At 56.6% G+C, this 12,993-nt stretch overlaps 3 protein-coding genes across 3 annotated transcripts; all 3 read right to left on the bottom strand.

Moving 5' to 3' along the window:
• Window positions 1–41: 41 nt before the first annotated feature.
• B0T15DRAFT_431438 (SNF2 family N-terminal domain-containing protein) lies at window positions 42–3,417 on the bottom strand (the record flags this gene model as incomplete). Its single annotated transcript, XM_062865734.1, has 1 exon — window positions 42–3,417. One exon carries the CDS (start codon window positions 3,415–3,417, stop codon window positions 103–105), a length of 3,315 nt encoding a protein of 1,104 aa, XP_062722441.1. The 3' UTR covers window positions 42–102.
• A 2,872-nt stretch (window positions 3,418–6,289) lies between these two features.
• On the bottom strand, window positions 6,290–7,078 carry B0T15DRAFT_149139 (Yqey-like protein-domain-containing protein). Its single transcript, XM_062861967.1, has one exon. It carries the CDS (start codon window positions 6,939–6,941, stop codon window positions 6,339–6,341), a length of 603 nt encoding a protein of 200 aa, XP_062722442.1. The 5' UTR covers window positions 6,942–7,078; the 3' UTR covers window positions 6,290–6,338.
• Window positions 7,079–7,948: 870 nt separating this feature from the next.
• B0T15DRAFT_149230 (S-adenosyl-L-methionine-dependent methyltransferase) lies at window positions 7,949–10,390 on the bottom strand. Its single transcript, XM_062861968.1, has 10 exons — window positions 10,246–10,390; window positions 10,066–10,180; window positions 9,842–10,003; window positions 9,495–9,580; window positions 9,259–9,440; window positions 9,040–9,198; window positions 8,888–8,981; window positions 8,749–8,818; window positions 8,613–8,626; window positions 7,949–8,546 (listed from the first exon to the last, which is right to left on the bottom strand). The coding sequence occupies exons 1-10, from the start codon at window positions 10,254–10,256 to the stop codon at window positions 8,423–8,425; spliced, it is 1,017 nt and encodes a 338-aa protein (XP_062722443.1). The 5' UTR covers window positions 10,257–10,390; the 3' UTR covers window positions 7,949–8,422.
• Window positions 10,391–12,993: the final 2,603 nt, after the last annotated feature.

The raw sequence follows: 12,993 nt of genomic DNA on the forward strand, positions 1-12,993 counted from the left end.
TCGCGATCTGATCTCAAAACCCCGGAGTGTCCTGTTGTGATAATAATAATAACAACGATGAATCGAATCAGGGTTCAGGGAGCTTGCAGGGAGGGTGCTGCCTTATTTCTTTTCGAAGAGACTCCGCAGGTCCATCAAGCGTTGCCTGGCAGCCTCTGTCCGGTCACTAGTCTTGGCGTCGATGTAGTCCCGATCCATGCTGAGACTGGCCAGCTTCTTCTTCTTGTCCTGCAGCTTGAGCATCTCCTCCTCAAAGCTGCCCCTCATGATGAAGCGAACGATACGGACAGCCCGGGTTTGGCCGAGGCGGTGCACACGGTCGACGGCCTGCGCCTCTGCAGCAGGATTGAACTGCGGCTCCATGACGTAGACGCTGTTGCCAGCCGTCAGGTTTAGACCCAAGCCGCCGGCCATGATGCTGACCAAGATAACCTGCACGGACGGGTCGTCACGGAATGCGTCCATGGCAGCGTTGCGAGCGGGCCGGGTCATTTTGCCGTCGAGTCTGGTGTAGGTAATCCCCGCGCTATCCAGTGCGATCTGGATCAGGTCGAGGTGGGAGGTCCAGCCGGAGAAGACGACGGATTTGAAAGGAGGTTCGCCGGGGCACATGGCGCTCCTTTCCTTGTTGGCTAGCAACTCGTCAATGAGTGCACGCGTCTTGGTATGCGGCCCGCTGTAGCGGTCATCGGGTATGATCTTGCCCGTGCCTCCCTTATTCTTGGCCACGCGTGACTCGTGCTCCATGTCGGCGCGCTTGCGTCGCAGCTCGACACACGATGACTTATCGATGCCGGCACACTCGTCGCAACTACCCTGTTCACTGTGCAGCTGTTTGACACAGGCAGCGCAATACGTGTGGAAGCACTGTGCCATATACCCGAGAATGTCATCCTGTCGGTCAGACTCCGGATCGTCCACCTCAACGGCGCCAAGTTTGCAGTTGCATCTAAAGCAGTTGTCGCTGTTGCCCTCCTGCATCAGGTACAGCATCTCGTATGCCTTCTTCTCCTGCAACACTGGCTTCTCCTCGTCGTCACCGTCCAAGTTGATGGGCGTGTCCGCCGTCATGCCCTGAAGATCAGCAAAGTCGTCGTCGCTGAGCAGGTCTTTTCCATGTGCACAAAGCAAGCGCAGCTGCAGGATAGACCGCAGTATGTGTATCATGGTCTTCCCGCCGATGATGCGATCTTGGCCAATACTCTGGCCCGTCAAGACTTTAACCCGCTCCCGAGCTGATTTGGCAAACCACTCATAAACCTGTCGCTCCTCTGGTGAGAACTCTAACCTGACGACCTCGTCGGTGCGCGGCGGCAAGTGGATCTTGTCCTTGAGACGCCGCAACGTGACCGTGTCAATGAGAACACGGAGTTTAGGCACGATATTCGGGTCGGCAGTCTTGAACGGCTGGATAATGTATTGCAGGAACTTTGCCTTCTCGTCGAACGGCTTGAGCCGCAAGAAGGCCAGAAGAGCGGCGAGATCTTCCAACTTGTTCTGCACCGGGGTTCCAGTCACAGCCCACCGGCGGTGGGCCTGCAGTCGACAAACGGCCTTGAAGCCCAGTGTCGCTTGCTCCCGGATCTGATGGGCTTCATCCAGAACGATGCGAAACCAAGCGATCTCCTCCAGGGGGTAGGTGCCCGGCTTGTTCTTGTTCCGCGAGTTGAGCTCGCTGACAACCGATCCGTATGTTGTAATGACCAAGTCGAACTGAGCCAATTGGTCCACATCCTTGATGCGGTTGGGACCATGATAGATGTGGTAGGAGACAGCATCTGGCTGAATGTGCTGCTTTATCTGCTCCTCCCAATTTGTCACCGTACTCAGAGGGCAAATCAGCAAGGTCGCCTTTCCGTTCCGGCGTAGCGGCGTTAGCTCGAGCGAGGCCGGTCTAGGCACCTCGAACTGTTTCGGAAAAGGATGTTGTGGCTTCTGCTCGGGCGCCTTGGGCTGGACAGCGGGGAGTTGTGCCCAACGATCTGCTGCGTCTAGGGTCTTCGTTATGAGGGACAAGATGCTGAGGGTCTTGCCCAACCCCATCATATCCGCGAGGATGCCACCGAGAGTCGGCGGGGGCTGCTCTCGCTGCTCGTGGTTCGTGACAACGTTACGGTAAATGACCCTGCCAAACTGATCCTGTTGGCGCTTCCAGGTAGACGTGACGATACCCTTGCCAGCATCCGGCAGCTGCTCAGACTCGCGAGATGTCATGAAGAACAGGGCTTGTCGCTGGTGCTTGAGCAACGGCGTCTGAATGCGCGCATCCGGCTCGGCCTCGGGCAGCTCCTCGGACTTAGGGAGAGAGTCAAAGATGTTAAAGACCTCGGCGCGGATCTCCTCCTGTGTGCGGGCGGCGGGCGGCGAATGGTATTGGTTGCTACTTCCAGCATTCTTGAAGCGTGCAACCGTAGGGAGTCTGTTCTCCTTTGCCATGGGGTTGTACACTTTAGCTCCAGGCTCAACCCGCGGGGGGCTCACAAGGTTCATCTTAGCCCTGAGCAGGTGAGCGGCGATTTGCTCGGCGAATTTTCGTGGCCCGTAGACCATTAGCTCGCACTTGTGACTAAATGAGGCCTGCTGACCGACCTGTTCGCCAGGAAGTTTCCGTCTAGAAGGGATGCGGCAATCTGTGCGTATCTGGAAGACGGGCGAGTCCAAGAGGGGGACTAGACCCTCTGCTGTCTTTGGATCGACGGTACCGAAGATATGCCGCGTGTAGTCATAGACGTAAATCCTCTTCGTCTCGTCATCCGCTTTCCGCTTGAGAACGACCTTGACCTGCGGCCAGTAGCTGTCACCGTTGATAGATATCATGTTAGGCTTTGGTGCTGGGACCCTATGGCAGTTGATCGAAGCGCCTTCGATCATCCCATAGCAAACCTCCTCATCCTTGACGGAGTCTCTGGGAGTCTGGGATGGCAGAGTTGGAATGGCGTCACCCTTGGTTAAGTCGATGGTCTCGAGCGTCTTTAGCACTGGCCTCGTCTGACTGGCCTCTCCGAGTTGCTGCTGCTTGATGTGCTGCCCGAGGATGCCGCTGCTTGCTGCCGCGAAAGGGCTGCCCGGGGAGAGTGAGGGCGATGGGTCGTATTCGTTATAGGTCTTCCGGCGCTTCGGCTGGGGCGCATTGACGCGGTCTTGCACATTATGCAGCCGCTCGATGCTCTGGGCGAAGCCGTTCTGAAAGATCGGCATCGTCGGCGCATGGTGCTGCGGCACGTTCTGGCCGCTGCTAGGAATCCCCGAAAAGTCCACGGTGAGAGACTCGGCGGGACTGGCAAACTGAAAAGATATCTCTGGCTGCTCCGATGCAATAGATGGCGTCGAGGACGTTGGAGTGGCCCCCGCAGACTGCGGCCTGGCCGGCGCGACAGGCCCAGCCTTGGGGTTCAAGAGCGCAGCCGGGTCCCACATGTTGCCTACCAGTAGCTGGAGTAAGACTGGCTTGATTCTGTCCGTGGTCCTACGAGTTTGTGTTAGCATATGATGATGCGTTCTGCCGAGCCGGGTTGAATGGCTATGAGTCTTCACGGCAACTGCGTAGAAAACAGATATGAAAGTCGGTTGTGCGGCGGTAAGAGGTAGGCCAACAACACTCACCGAGGTGTGGCTACCAACGCCCTGTCAAACGGCCTGCGCCTCTGCTCAAGCCGGAGTTACCAGCGGGTGCGACAAGAAACCTTTGGGGTCATCAGAGCAAGCGAAAGGGTTTTATTTCGGGAATCTAGAGTGTTTCGTGTGGAATGTGGTTCTCGCCGTCAGTATTCCGCAGGCGATTGTTGATTGTGAACCGGTTGATAGCTGAGTGGGGCCAAGTCCGGAGGAGCAAGGATTGCTGGAAGGTGGAAGGTGCCTCTAGCAAAGAGAGGCAAAGAGACGAGGCGAGCGAGTTGGCAGACTCGAGCTGTAGGCAGAGCTGTGGGGAGAAAAAAATTTAGATCATCTTCGCCTGCCCTCGGGCAGATAATGCTTTATGTAGTCGGAAGAAGCGAATAGGAGGCCCAGAGCAATGGAAAGCATCGGATGGAAAAGTGTTGATGAATCTTGGATGTGGTTCTCAGTGTTAAGGTTCACTAGAGCTTTATCGCAATCGGCCGGCCGCGATAGGCCCGCGTGACCCTGCACAGATTGCAGCGGAAGCTCTGGCACGTGCCACCCTAAGAGACGGCGCCCGGGACCCTGGAGGGTCCAGGTTGTGGAAGCCGGCTCCCGGGAGCTGCCGGGTTCTCCCCCGCTTTCACTCGACTACCTAAGGTAGTGTAGGTAAGGTATATATTGTACCTACCTAATAAGCACAGCGACCAACCCGACCGGGAGTTTTCAAGGTCCGATTCTGGCGTTGGCATGTGTTTCCAGGTTTCCAGGCTCTTCGTGGCCTCGAGCCCTCCAACATTTAACCAGTGCCGTCATGCATGTGAAACCCTGCGCGTTTCACTCGGAGATACGCAAATGCGGCACATACCTGCAAGATGCCCTGCTTCTTGAAGTGAGATCTAGAGCGAAGGCCCTTGGGGCCGGCGCTCTCAGTGGGCGAGGAAATGTTCCTTCCGCCAATCTGATGTGCAGATTGTACGTAAAGCCCGCTCCTAAAGGTAACGTAACTCACAGAGGTATATATAGGCCTCCGCATATCCAGTGACACGACCAGCCGAGAAACTACCACTACTACTGTGTATCTGTATCAGCCACAGATCACCTGCTCGGCATGCCTTATAGGTAGTGTTTGAGCTCGATTTGGGCATAAAGCACCGCTCCCTGCGTCGTCTCCCATCGAACAAGACTGTCGAACACCCACCTTACCATAAGCTTTCTAGCCGAAGAGGAGGTCGGTGAACACAGCCTTGATGTAATGGGAAAACTCGGAATCCCATCTCACCTATCGATGCTGTCCCATGGAGCCTCGGAACGTCTGAGAATGCCTCGTGACTCTCCTGTTGACCTCCACTCAAACCCCACTCTCCCCCACATCGACACTCTAGCCCCAGGCCCGCCATCCTCCGTTCACAATCGTTGTCCCTCCCGTGCTCACCTCTGTTGGCAACTGCCGACTACGACCCAGTTCCACTCCCACCAACACCAGGTACTGATTACTCTCGTGCCCACCGTCAGCATTACAACCAACATCGCACCGCCAGAGCTCTCAACCTCAATCCTAAGCATACCAATCGTATGCTCTCGGCCTTCGTCCCCGAGTCTGCTGCCTCCTCGCTTTCCCCTCTCCCCCAAAATCCAAAGAAAGGCCACTTTCCTTCGTAGAGCAGGGCAACCGCACGATCGGCCTTCAACTATGTTGCTCGGCTGCATAGCGACGGGTGGAGGCTGAGGGGCGGCCTTTTTGGTTACTGCTGCGGTTTAAGGTTGATGCTAACTAAGGTTGAAAGACAGGTTGAGCGGTGACGGCGGCCGAAGGTGGCGGATCTTGCCGAACCTTGCGCTAGTTCCCTTCTGGGAGACTGGCTGTGCTGATGGCGGATTTTTGGACGTTTCTTTTGCGGCCCCGTTGGCTTCTAGGTCGAGGATTTGAGCGTGATTGGGGCTGGTGGAGACTGTCGTTGTGGTGGTGGTGGTGGTCGTCGTCGTCGTCGTCGAGATGGTGATGTCCCCTTGAATCAGGAGTGAAAGGTGAGTCTCCATGTCGAGTTTGGCGTTGGTGAGTATTTGGTTTCTTTGAACTACTAGTACCTATCCTGGACCTGAGTGTCATGCAGACGGCACAAAGTGAGAGCGTCGCCTTCCCGGCAATATAAAGGTAGGCCGATTTCGCATCCCGCGGGGATTCTGCCGAAATCAGCAATCGCACGAGGCTCCTCCCGCTTCGGAAGTGTGTCTGTGGTCTAGTACTTGATGACTTTGACTACGGAGCTTTTCGCCTGCCAGCAAGGACCTTTAGAAAAGACCTGGATCTGCTGTCGCGCCCGGGGTAACTCCTGCACCATCGCTAGAGTTGTGGGGGGCATCGGCACAGCATCATCACACGGCACAAGGGTGCTGCTACCTCTTAACTCGGGGACCGGGGCGCTGCGGGTCTTGAACCGAGTAGCAGAGAGCGCAAGCCCATCATGGCGAGTGGCACACGGGTTCGAATGTGCCTCGAGCTTCCATGGATATGGTTGCTTAAAGAGCATCAGTGACACGTTGTGTCGGCTCCTGCTCGTCGTCCTGTGCGCAGATATGGCTGAACATTGCCGAAGCGAAAGCTGGAGGGGAGAGAAGCCCGAAGATCGGCGGGTATCTTGATGTGAATAGGACTGTTGGGCCTGCAGGCTACTTATGTAACCTAGGTACGTTACATGTAGTACAAACCGTTGTATATACACTGCCAGATCATCGCCGGACTAGTTTGACGGAGTGCTGAGGACCTCCTTGATGATAGCGGTGACCTTCTCTTTCGAAACGGAGGTCCCGTCCAGTGGCCCGCCCGGCGCGAGAAGGCTGCGGACCATCTGTCCCATCAGCGCCTTCTCCTGGATGCCCGCGGCAACCAGGCTGGCCTTGGTGCGTTCGGCAACCTGCCTTAGCTCTGCCTCTCCCAGCTCCCTGAGCCCGCTGCTAGCCGCATACTCTTCCAGGATCCGCTGTTGTGCTTCCTCCTTCTCAGCGATGTCTTCACGGCCAGCCGCCCGGGCCTCGGCGGCAGCTTCTTGCGATTTGCGCGCTGTCTTGAGCAGCAGGCTGACAAGTTGCGCGTCGGTCGTGATAGGCTTGTCGGTTTTGCTAGCGTTGAGAGTTGCGGTGAGCAGAGAGCGGAGGACGGCGAGGCGATTTGTGTCCTTGGCCCTCATGGAGGTTTTGAGGTCTTCTTTAAGTTTGGTGAGGAGCGGCGGCGGGGGTGGGGCGTCGGTCGAATAGGCGGCACGGAAGACGTGGCGAGACATGGACGGTCTCAAGCTCGATCGGCTGAGGCTCCGAAGGACGGGGACGGGGAGCTTGCTCGCCATTGCAGCTCAGGCCAAGGTGAAAGTTTTGTTGTTGTCAAGGTATGGCGCAGGACTGACCGTTCTTACGCAAGACAGTACAGTAGTGTAGGATGCGGCAATTGAACTGCTTTCGAGCTCGAGATCGAGATTGCACGGCCCACAAGGGATCGACACGGCAAGCAAGCCTATTGGCCCGCTAAGCTGCAGGCTGCCCGGCACTGGCTGGCGTTGTTGATTGGATACCTGCGTACTAGACCCTAAGACGTCACTGGCTGTCTCCTCTCTCTGGCAGCGAGACAGTGCTAGGGTTAACTACCTAGTAACCAGCTTGTCTCATCAGAGCATATTGGCACCATATCAAGACTGCTCTTCCTGCAGATGCCTTTAACGGAATGAAGGCAGGCGGCAAGACCAATGCGTCCTGTTGGCGCTTCGACCGAGACATAGCGCCAAATCACCTGACATCCTGAACTGCGGAACTGAGTTCCACCGTCCAGGGTCGGGGGACTCCTTGGCCGCAGCCGCGGCGCTAGCCTGCCCCGATCGTCAATCATTCGCGGAGTGCAACGACGAGAGATTGTGAGAGATTCTCTCCCAGCCACAGTGCATCGGAGATCCTGGTAAGGCTGAGCAAGATAAGAGTGGACGAAAGACAAACTTGGTGAATAAAGTCGGGGGGACGAAGGCGGCGTCAGTTGGTCCTTCAGGGCGAACAGGGTGAGTTGGGCAGCAGTACAGGCTGTTTCGGAGGCTCCCCCAGTGAGGCAGGATGGGGCTTGTTGTTGGTTGATAGTCTCTCCGGCGCTGCGCAAATCGGCTTGCGCAAATCTTAGCGGGCGGGCCCCGGAACCGAGATGGAAGAGGGGGATGCTATCAATATCTGACACAGTCAAGTATCAATTCAGCCAGCTTGTTCCTCATGGTCAAGGTTGCTTTCAACTTGAAAAGTTGGTGTGAAGTCGTTGTACGGGCATGAAGTTGCGACGCGTACGATTAAGGACCCCTGAGCGGTTGCGCCTTCCTTGCCCGGTCTAGACACAGTTCTCTTGAAATGGGCTTCTCCGAGCACGGCGCGGAAAGGGCGGCCGTGCCCGTCCTATGGCAACCAACCTGGAAGGTACCGACGAGCACACTCAACCTGGCTCTGCCTCTCTCGACCCACAACCATCGCCTTCGAGTTCTTCTCCCCCCATCGTAAAGATACAATAGCAGTCTGACATCTTCCTGCTTCCCACCAACATCGAGACGCAACAGCAGTACATGTACAAGGCCTGGGTTTGCTAGAACCGACTAATTCTGAACCTGGGGTATCGAGGAACTCGGCTCACAACTACCAATCCGCACCCATCGCAACCGAGAAATGCTGCATACAGTGCTGGTCATCAACTTCGTTGTCCCTTGTTCAATTCTGCCAGGTATGCAACACTCTACGTCTGCGCAGCCAAAATGAGAGGCATCGCAGACGCCCGACGCATGGGCAAACGCCCTCGACGTGCTCCCGGTTATCCATGTCGCACCCGCTTTCTCGAATCGCCGTGTCTTGCACCTTTCGGGATCTGGTGGCTTCGACTGTCGCCCTGCCGGTGATGCCGACTACTGCCTGGTTTGCGGCCTATGCAAACGTATCTGGATGCACATCGTCAGCCACACCGCAGAACGTTCGTGCGATAAGGGACGAGAACTTTCTCTTACACTGGGAAATAAGCCTGCGCAGTATCGTCGATGTATCAGCAGCTAGGCCGACACGGCCAGCAAGGGTTTATCAACCCGAGATGTCGCAACGAAGCAACCACGGCAACAACCATCGGCGAACAGTGTCATAACATACCTTGAAGGCTGGGTTGTCGGCTTCACTGCGAGCTTGCGCTACGAGAAGCTGTATGTCGGTGTTTGACATGCTGGACAGGCCATCAGGGTCAGTGCGGATGCTCCGAGCAAGGGGTACCGTGGGTGGGCTCGTCACTCACTTGAGGGCGTGTGCAAAGGGGAATACGGCAAGCGAGGACAGGAGCCGGTGGACATTGGGTCTGTTTGCGGTGCCGATGGCATGGTCTCTCGGATCTGAAGGGGGTCAGACAACGAGCTCTGTCACCGCAACTGCTGCATCTTGGCCCCGCACCTGTCGGCCAACCGCTCAGGGGCAAAGTCAACAACCGAGACTCGACCTCAACGAAACCCGCTTGCGTCATCCAGCTTTGCAGTCGCAATGGTGCCCTAGGATCTTTCGCTGGTTGGATGCTTTGCATGTAGCTCTGTGACCAAACCTGAAGCGCATGATCTGACAGTTCATCAGCCGCTGCCCGGAGACTGGAGACCTACGATGTTTAGCAGCACTCACTGGAAGTAAGCGTTCCGTTGTCAGATTGAGCATTGAAGTATATCTCGACCATCTGACACCAGCCTCCAGGGCGAAGGATGCGCAAGGTGTCGCCGAGATAGTTCATCCACCTATCGGCATGGATGCCGCCGGCCATCATCCTGCTGTGCACCAGGTCGAAGTAGTTGGAAGGGAACGTGGACCTGACGCGGTGTTAGCGATGGAGCAGCGTCTCTCAGGTTGCCCTGCTGACTCACGGACTGTTCAGGTCGTCAACCTGAAAATCCAAGTTTGGTGGGAGGGCTTCCGGTACAGGATAGGGGTACACGTCGATTCCAATCACCTAACGTCATTCAAAAGGTCAGCGAACGAAGACGCCAAACGCATTCGAGACCAGGAAAGGAGCAGCTGGCTGTTCCCAACCGTCAGCGACCGTGGCTGCCATCGATTTTGCCGATCCCAACGGAGCAGCCTAGCAGCACTGCATGCCGTCGAGAGCGGCAACGGGATGAGAGGGAAGTGGGCACAACAACATTCTCTGTTTCCGTCGCTGCTGTTCACACCGGAAGACGAGAACAGGCCGAACAAGGGCAGATTCACGTACCTCGCATTCAGGATATTGTTCGGCAACGTCGATGGCCCAGGCACCAGATCCATACCCACAATCCAGGATCCTCCGTGGCCGTGGGAGCGGAGGGAATATTAACCTGTTGTCGAACATCATGTTGAAGATCTCGTGCATATACTGGAGGCGATCGATCTCGTCCTACTCGACAACGGACCGGCAATGAGATCAGTAGTCGGTGAACCTAGCAGAGTCCCGCTTACATCGTCAACTGGAGCGAAGTATATCCCGTTTTCCAAGGCATATCGTTGGAACTCCCTGTTATCGTGGACAATAACTTCGCGGTATGTGTTGTCGACAGGAACGGTTTGGGAATCGCTATGTCCGGTTAGCTACTGTGCTTGCATCGGCCGCGACTAGCAACCTAAGGGTGGATTACACACTCTTCGTCCATGGTTGCAGCGATTCGGGTCCGACTTCCCTGACGTCGCACACAGTGTGGCAAATCTTCGAGGAGGAAATCACAGAGGCACTAACGGCCAAAGAATTCAAAATGTGGTCCCAAGCAGCTCGGGTGGGGATGACCCGGGAAGTTGGGTTCGGGCATCTTGAGGAGTTATACGGGCCTTATGCGGATTTGAGAGCGCGGGCGGAGATACTTCAGGACCCCATGCTCCTGGGTACGGGCTTCAACTCTCCCGATGCGTCACTCCCACGTTGGAAATGAGAAAATGGTCGCTTGTGGGCCCCTGGTCCGGTGCCAAACGCTCAGATTGGCCCGCCAGAGCGGTTTGCACGCCACGATGGGATTGTCGATCAGATGGCGTTGTTGGCGCGCTGTTGTTCAAGTATCTGGGAAAGGGTAGCCGTCGGAAACCCTTGCTCTCGCCTCGACGGTTCCAACGGAAGCGGGCGGGAAGCTGGTATCCCAACCGGGCTTGGACCAGTTACGACGTCTCGGGTTCTGGGACGACCACACCGCCTTTGACCAGGACGACCGGTCTTCGACTACGTGGACTGACGAGTTCATCCCGGGTCAGGTGCTGCTTCGACATACTTCGCCGGGGAACTATGTTTCTGCCTGAACGGTCAAAGTGTCGGGAAGACGGAGGCTCCCCGCACGCACTGGGATCCGACTACGCAGCATGCTGATTGAATCAGATGAAACGCCTTTCCCGCTTGTGACATCCACTCCTCCCGTGGCCGGCTGGCTCCTGCAAGCTCCTTTTCGAAAGCTGCAAGATTCTCCCGCATTGGGTACTGATGACTGAACGGGAAGCTCACCCTGTCTAGCCGTGAGGAAGGTCCCGGAGGCTAAGACATTCTCAGCCTGATGCAGCGCTCAGAACCCACGGCCAGGTCATTGACCCGTTTATTATCCCCCTTGAGTGTACAGCGGGCCTACACGGTACTGTAGTGCCGCCAGTGGACACAGCACGCCTATCAAGTATCAACTCTCCTGCAGTCGGGGATTGTTTGGGGCGAATGAGTGTTGGTTGGCTTGATTACCCCGTCGGGCCTATAATATAATGCTGGGTCACTTAAGGAAAGTCGCAGACTGGTCGACCATTCGGCACTCCGGGTTTATAGAAGTACACAAACCAGGTCATCGGCGGACGGGAATACTTCGTACAGTACCTCCGGGGGACTTGGCATGAGGGACCAATAATGCCGCTGCGGCGGCCTATGGACACTAGCCTCCCGCCTAAGAAGGAACCTTCTGGCCGTGGTACAGATCTGGGGTGGAACAAGGCCGCTGCGATGTTGTGACCTAAAGTTACGCTACACCGCATTGAGGGCTGCCCAGGCATGCCAGGCAAGGGAATAAGAGAAATCCGAGGACACGGCCCTGGGATCTCACGGAGTGTACACAGTAGTGTGAAGCCAACACGGCCCCGCAAGGGCATTGACGCCAGGGGACGTTTAGGCGGCAGAGATGACCCATGGATGGAAATTTTCGAAGAATACCCCGCCGGTAACGCTCTCTGAATGAAGTTCACATCCGACTGCTGCAGAACTTCTGCCATGACCCTGGCTGGCATGCTATTCCCACACGCACCTTACTCCTATGGTTCTTGTTGTTTTACCGGCAAAGTGGGCTCGGCCAAAACACAACAGGTGGGACGAGCACACCATATTCTCCGTTCTGAGGCCTGGAACTGTCGGAACGGAGGAAGAGCTACATCGCAGCAAGAGCCATGGCCCTGATGGATACCGTATGCGGTACAACCTCCTTTCCCTCCAGCGAACTGGGGGGGGGGGTCTTGTGAAGGGATTGGTTGGTGTCTGCGAACCGGGCCGAAAATGCAGGGGGGGGGGCGGTACGTACCCCTTCCCAGCAGCTCGGGGACGAGTGCGCCTCATCGTTCGTCGGCACCCGCCCGGTTGGTATATTGCCCACGTTGCGGCACCTGTGCTCACAAACCACACCGACGGGTCTGGCGTTGCCTACACTAGGACCGCCCCTCGTCGTGGCATGGGGATACCCCGGCGCCCAGCTTGTCCAAAGGATTGCGAAACTGAAACGGCTCCCGGATCAATGGGGACGAGATTTGCACGGCAATGCCGTGGTGATTGTGTCGCCTGCTTTGGGCCAACGAAGTATCGACCGCTGAGCTGTCTCGTTCTTGCGGCTAAAGTTCAGGGAGTCGTCTGTGGCACGATCACCCGATAGGGACTGTTGCAGCGGCAACGTCGTCTTCGCCCGTCTTTCCGGGCATCACGGAGGGCAGGCTATCAGCAACCCCCTGCAGCCTGCAGCGGTATCATGAAGGCCAAAGCGGGCACGACTCCAGAGGCCAGCGCTATCGAAAAAAGAAACTCTGGATGTAACCGAGCCTTAAGTGCATGGCTTGTTGACCAGGCGTGCACACGAGTCGTCTTCATGTCAGCTTCGAGGATGTGATGACAAGCCGCAAAGAGGCGGTCACCGGGACATAAGCTTGGCACCCATGATCCTCGCAAGGCGCCACAATCGCTGGGGTTCCCGAACGCCGGGACCGAGTTTCAGTTCAATTCACTCGCGGCTATCCCGGGAAAGCTTGCGAACCCTCCGCAGCCGCTTTGTGATCGTGCGGAATACTACCCAGGCTAATGACGAAATGACTGTGCGCCAATAGAGGCATATGCCGCACTAAGCTACAGAGCATCAACCGGAACACCTCCTGGAGGAAGGTTCTTGCCGTCTCGAA

The sequence above is a fragment of the Chaetomium strumarium genome, assembly GCF_033439665.1.
Source record: "Chaetomium strumarium strain CBS 333.67 chromosome Unknown B0T15scaffold_3, whole genome shotgun sequence".
NCBI lineage: Eukaryota > Fungi > Ascomycota > Sordariomycetes > Sordariales > Chaetomiaceae > Chaetomium > Chaetomium strumarium.

Coding starts and splice junctions, on each gene's coding strand:
- B0T15DRAFT_149230 (XM_062861968.1), bottom strand. Junction 10,004..10,065: donor ACTTCGCTCCAGTTGACGAT/GTAAGCGGGACT, acceptor GTTGTCGAGTAG/GACGAGATCGATCGCCTCCA. Junction 9,441..9,494: donor GTTGACGACCTGAACAGTCC/GTGAGTCAGCAG, acceptor ACACCGCGTCAG/GTCCACGTTCCCTTCCAACT.
- B0T15DRAFT_149139 (XM_062861967.1), bottom strand. CDS start 6,941: ATGGCGAGCAAGCTCCCCGTCCCCGTCCTTCGGAGCCTCAGCCGATCG.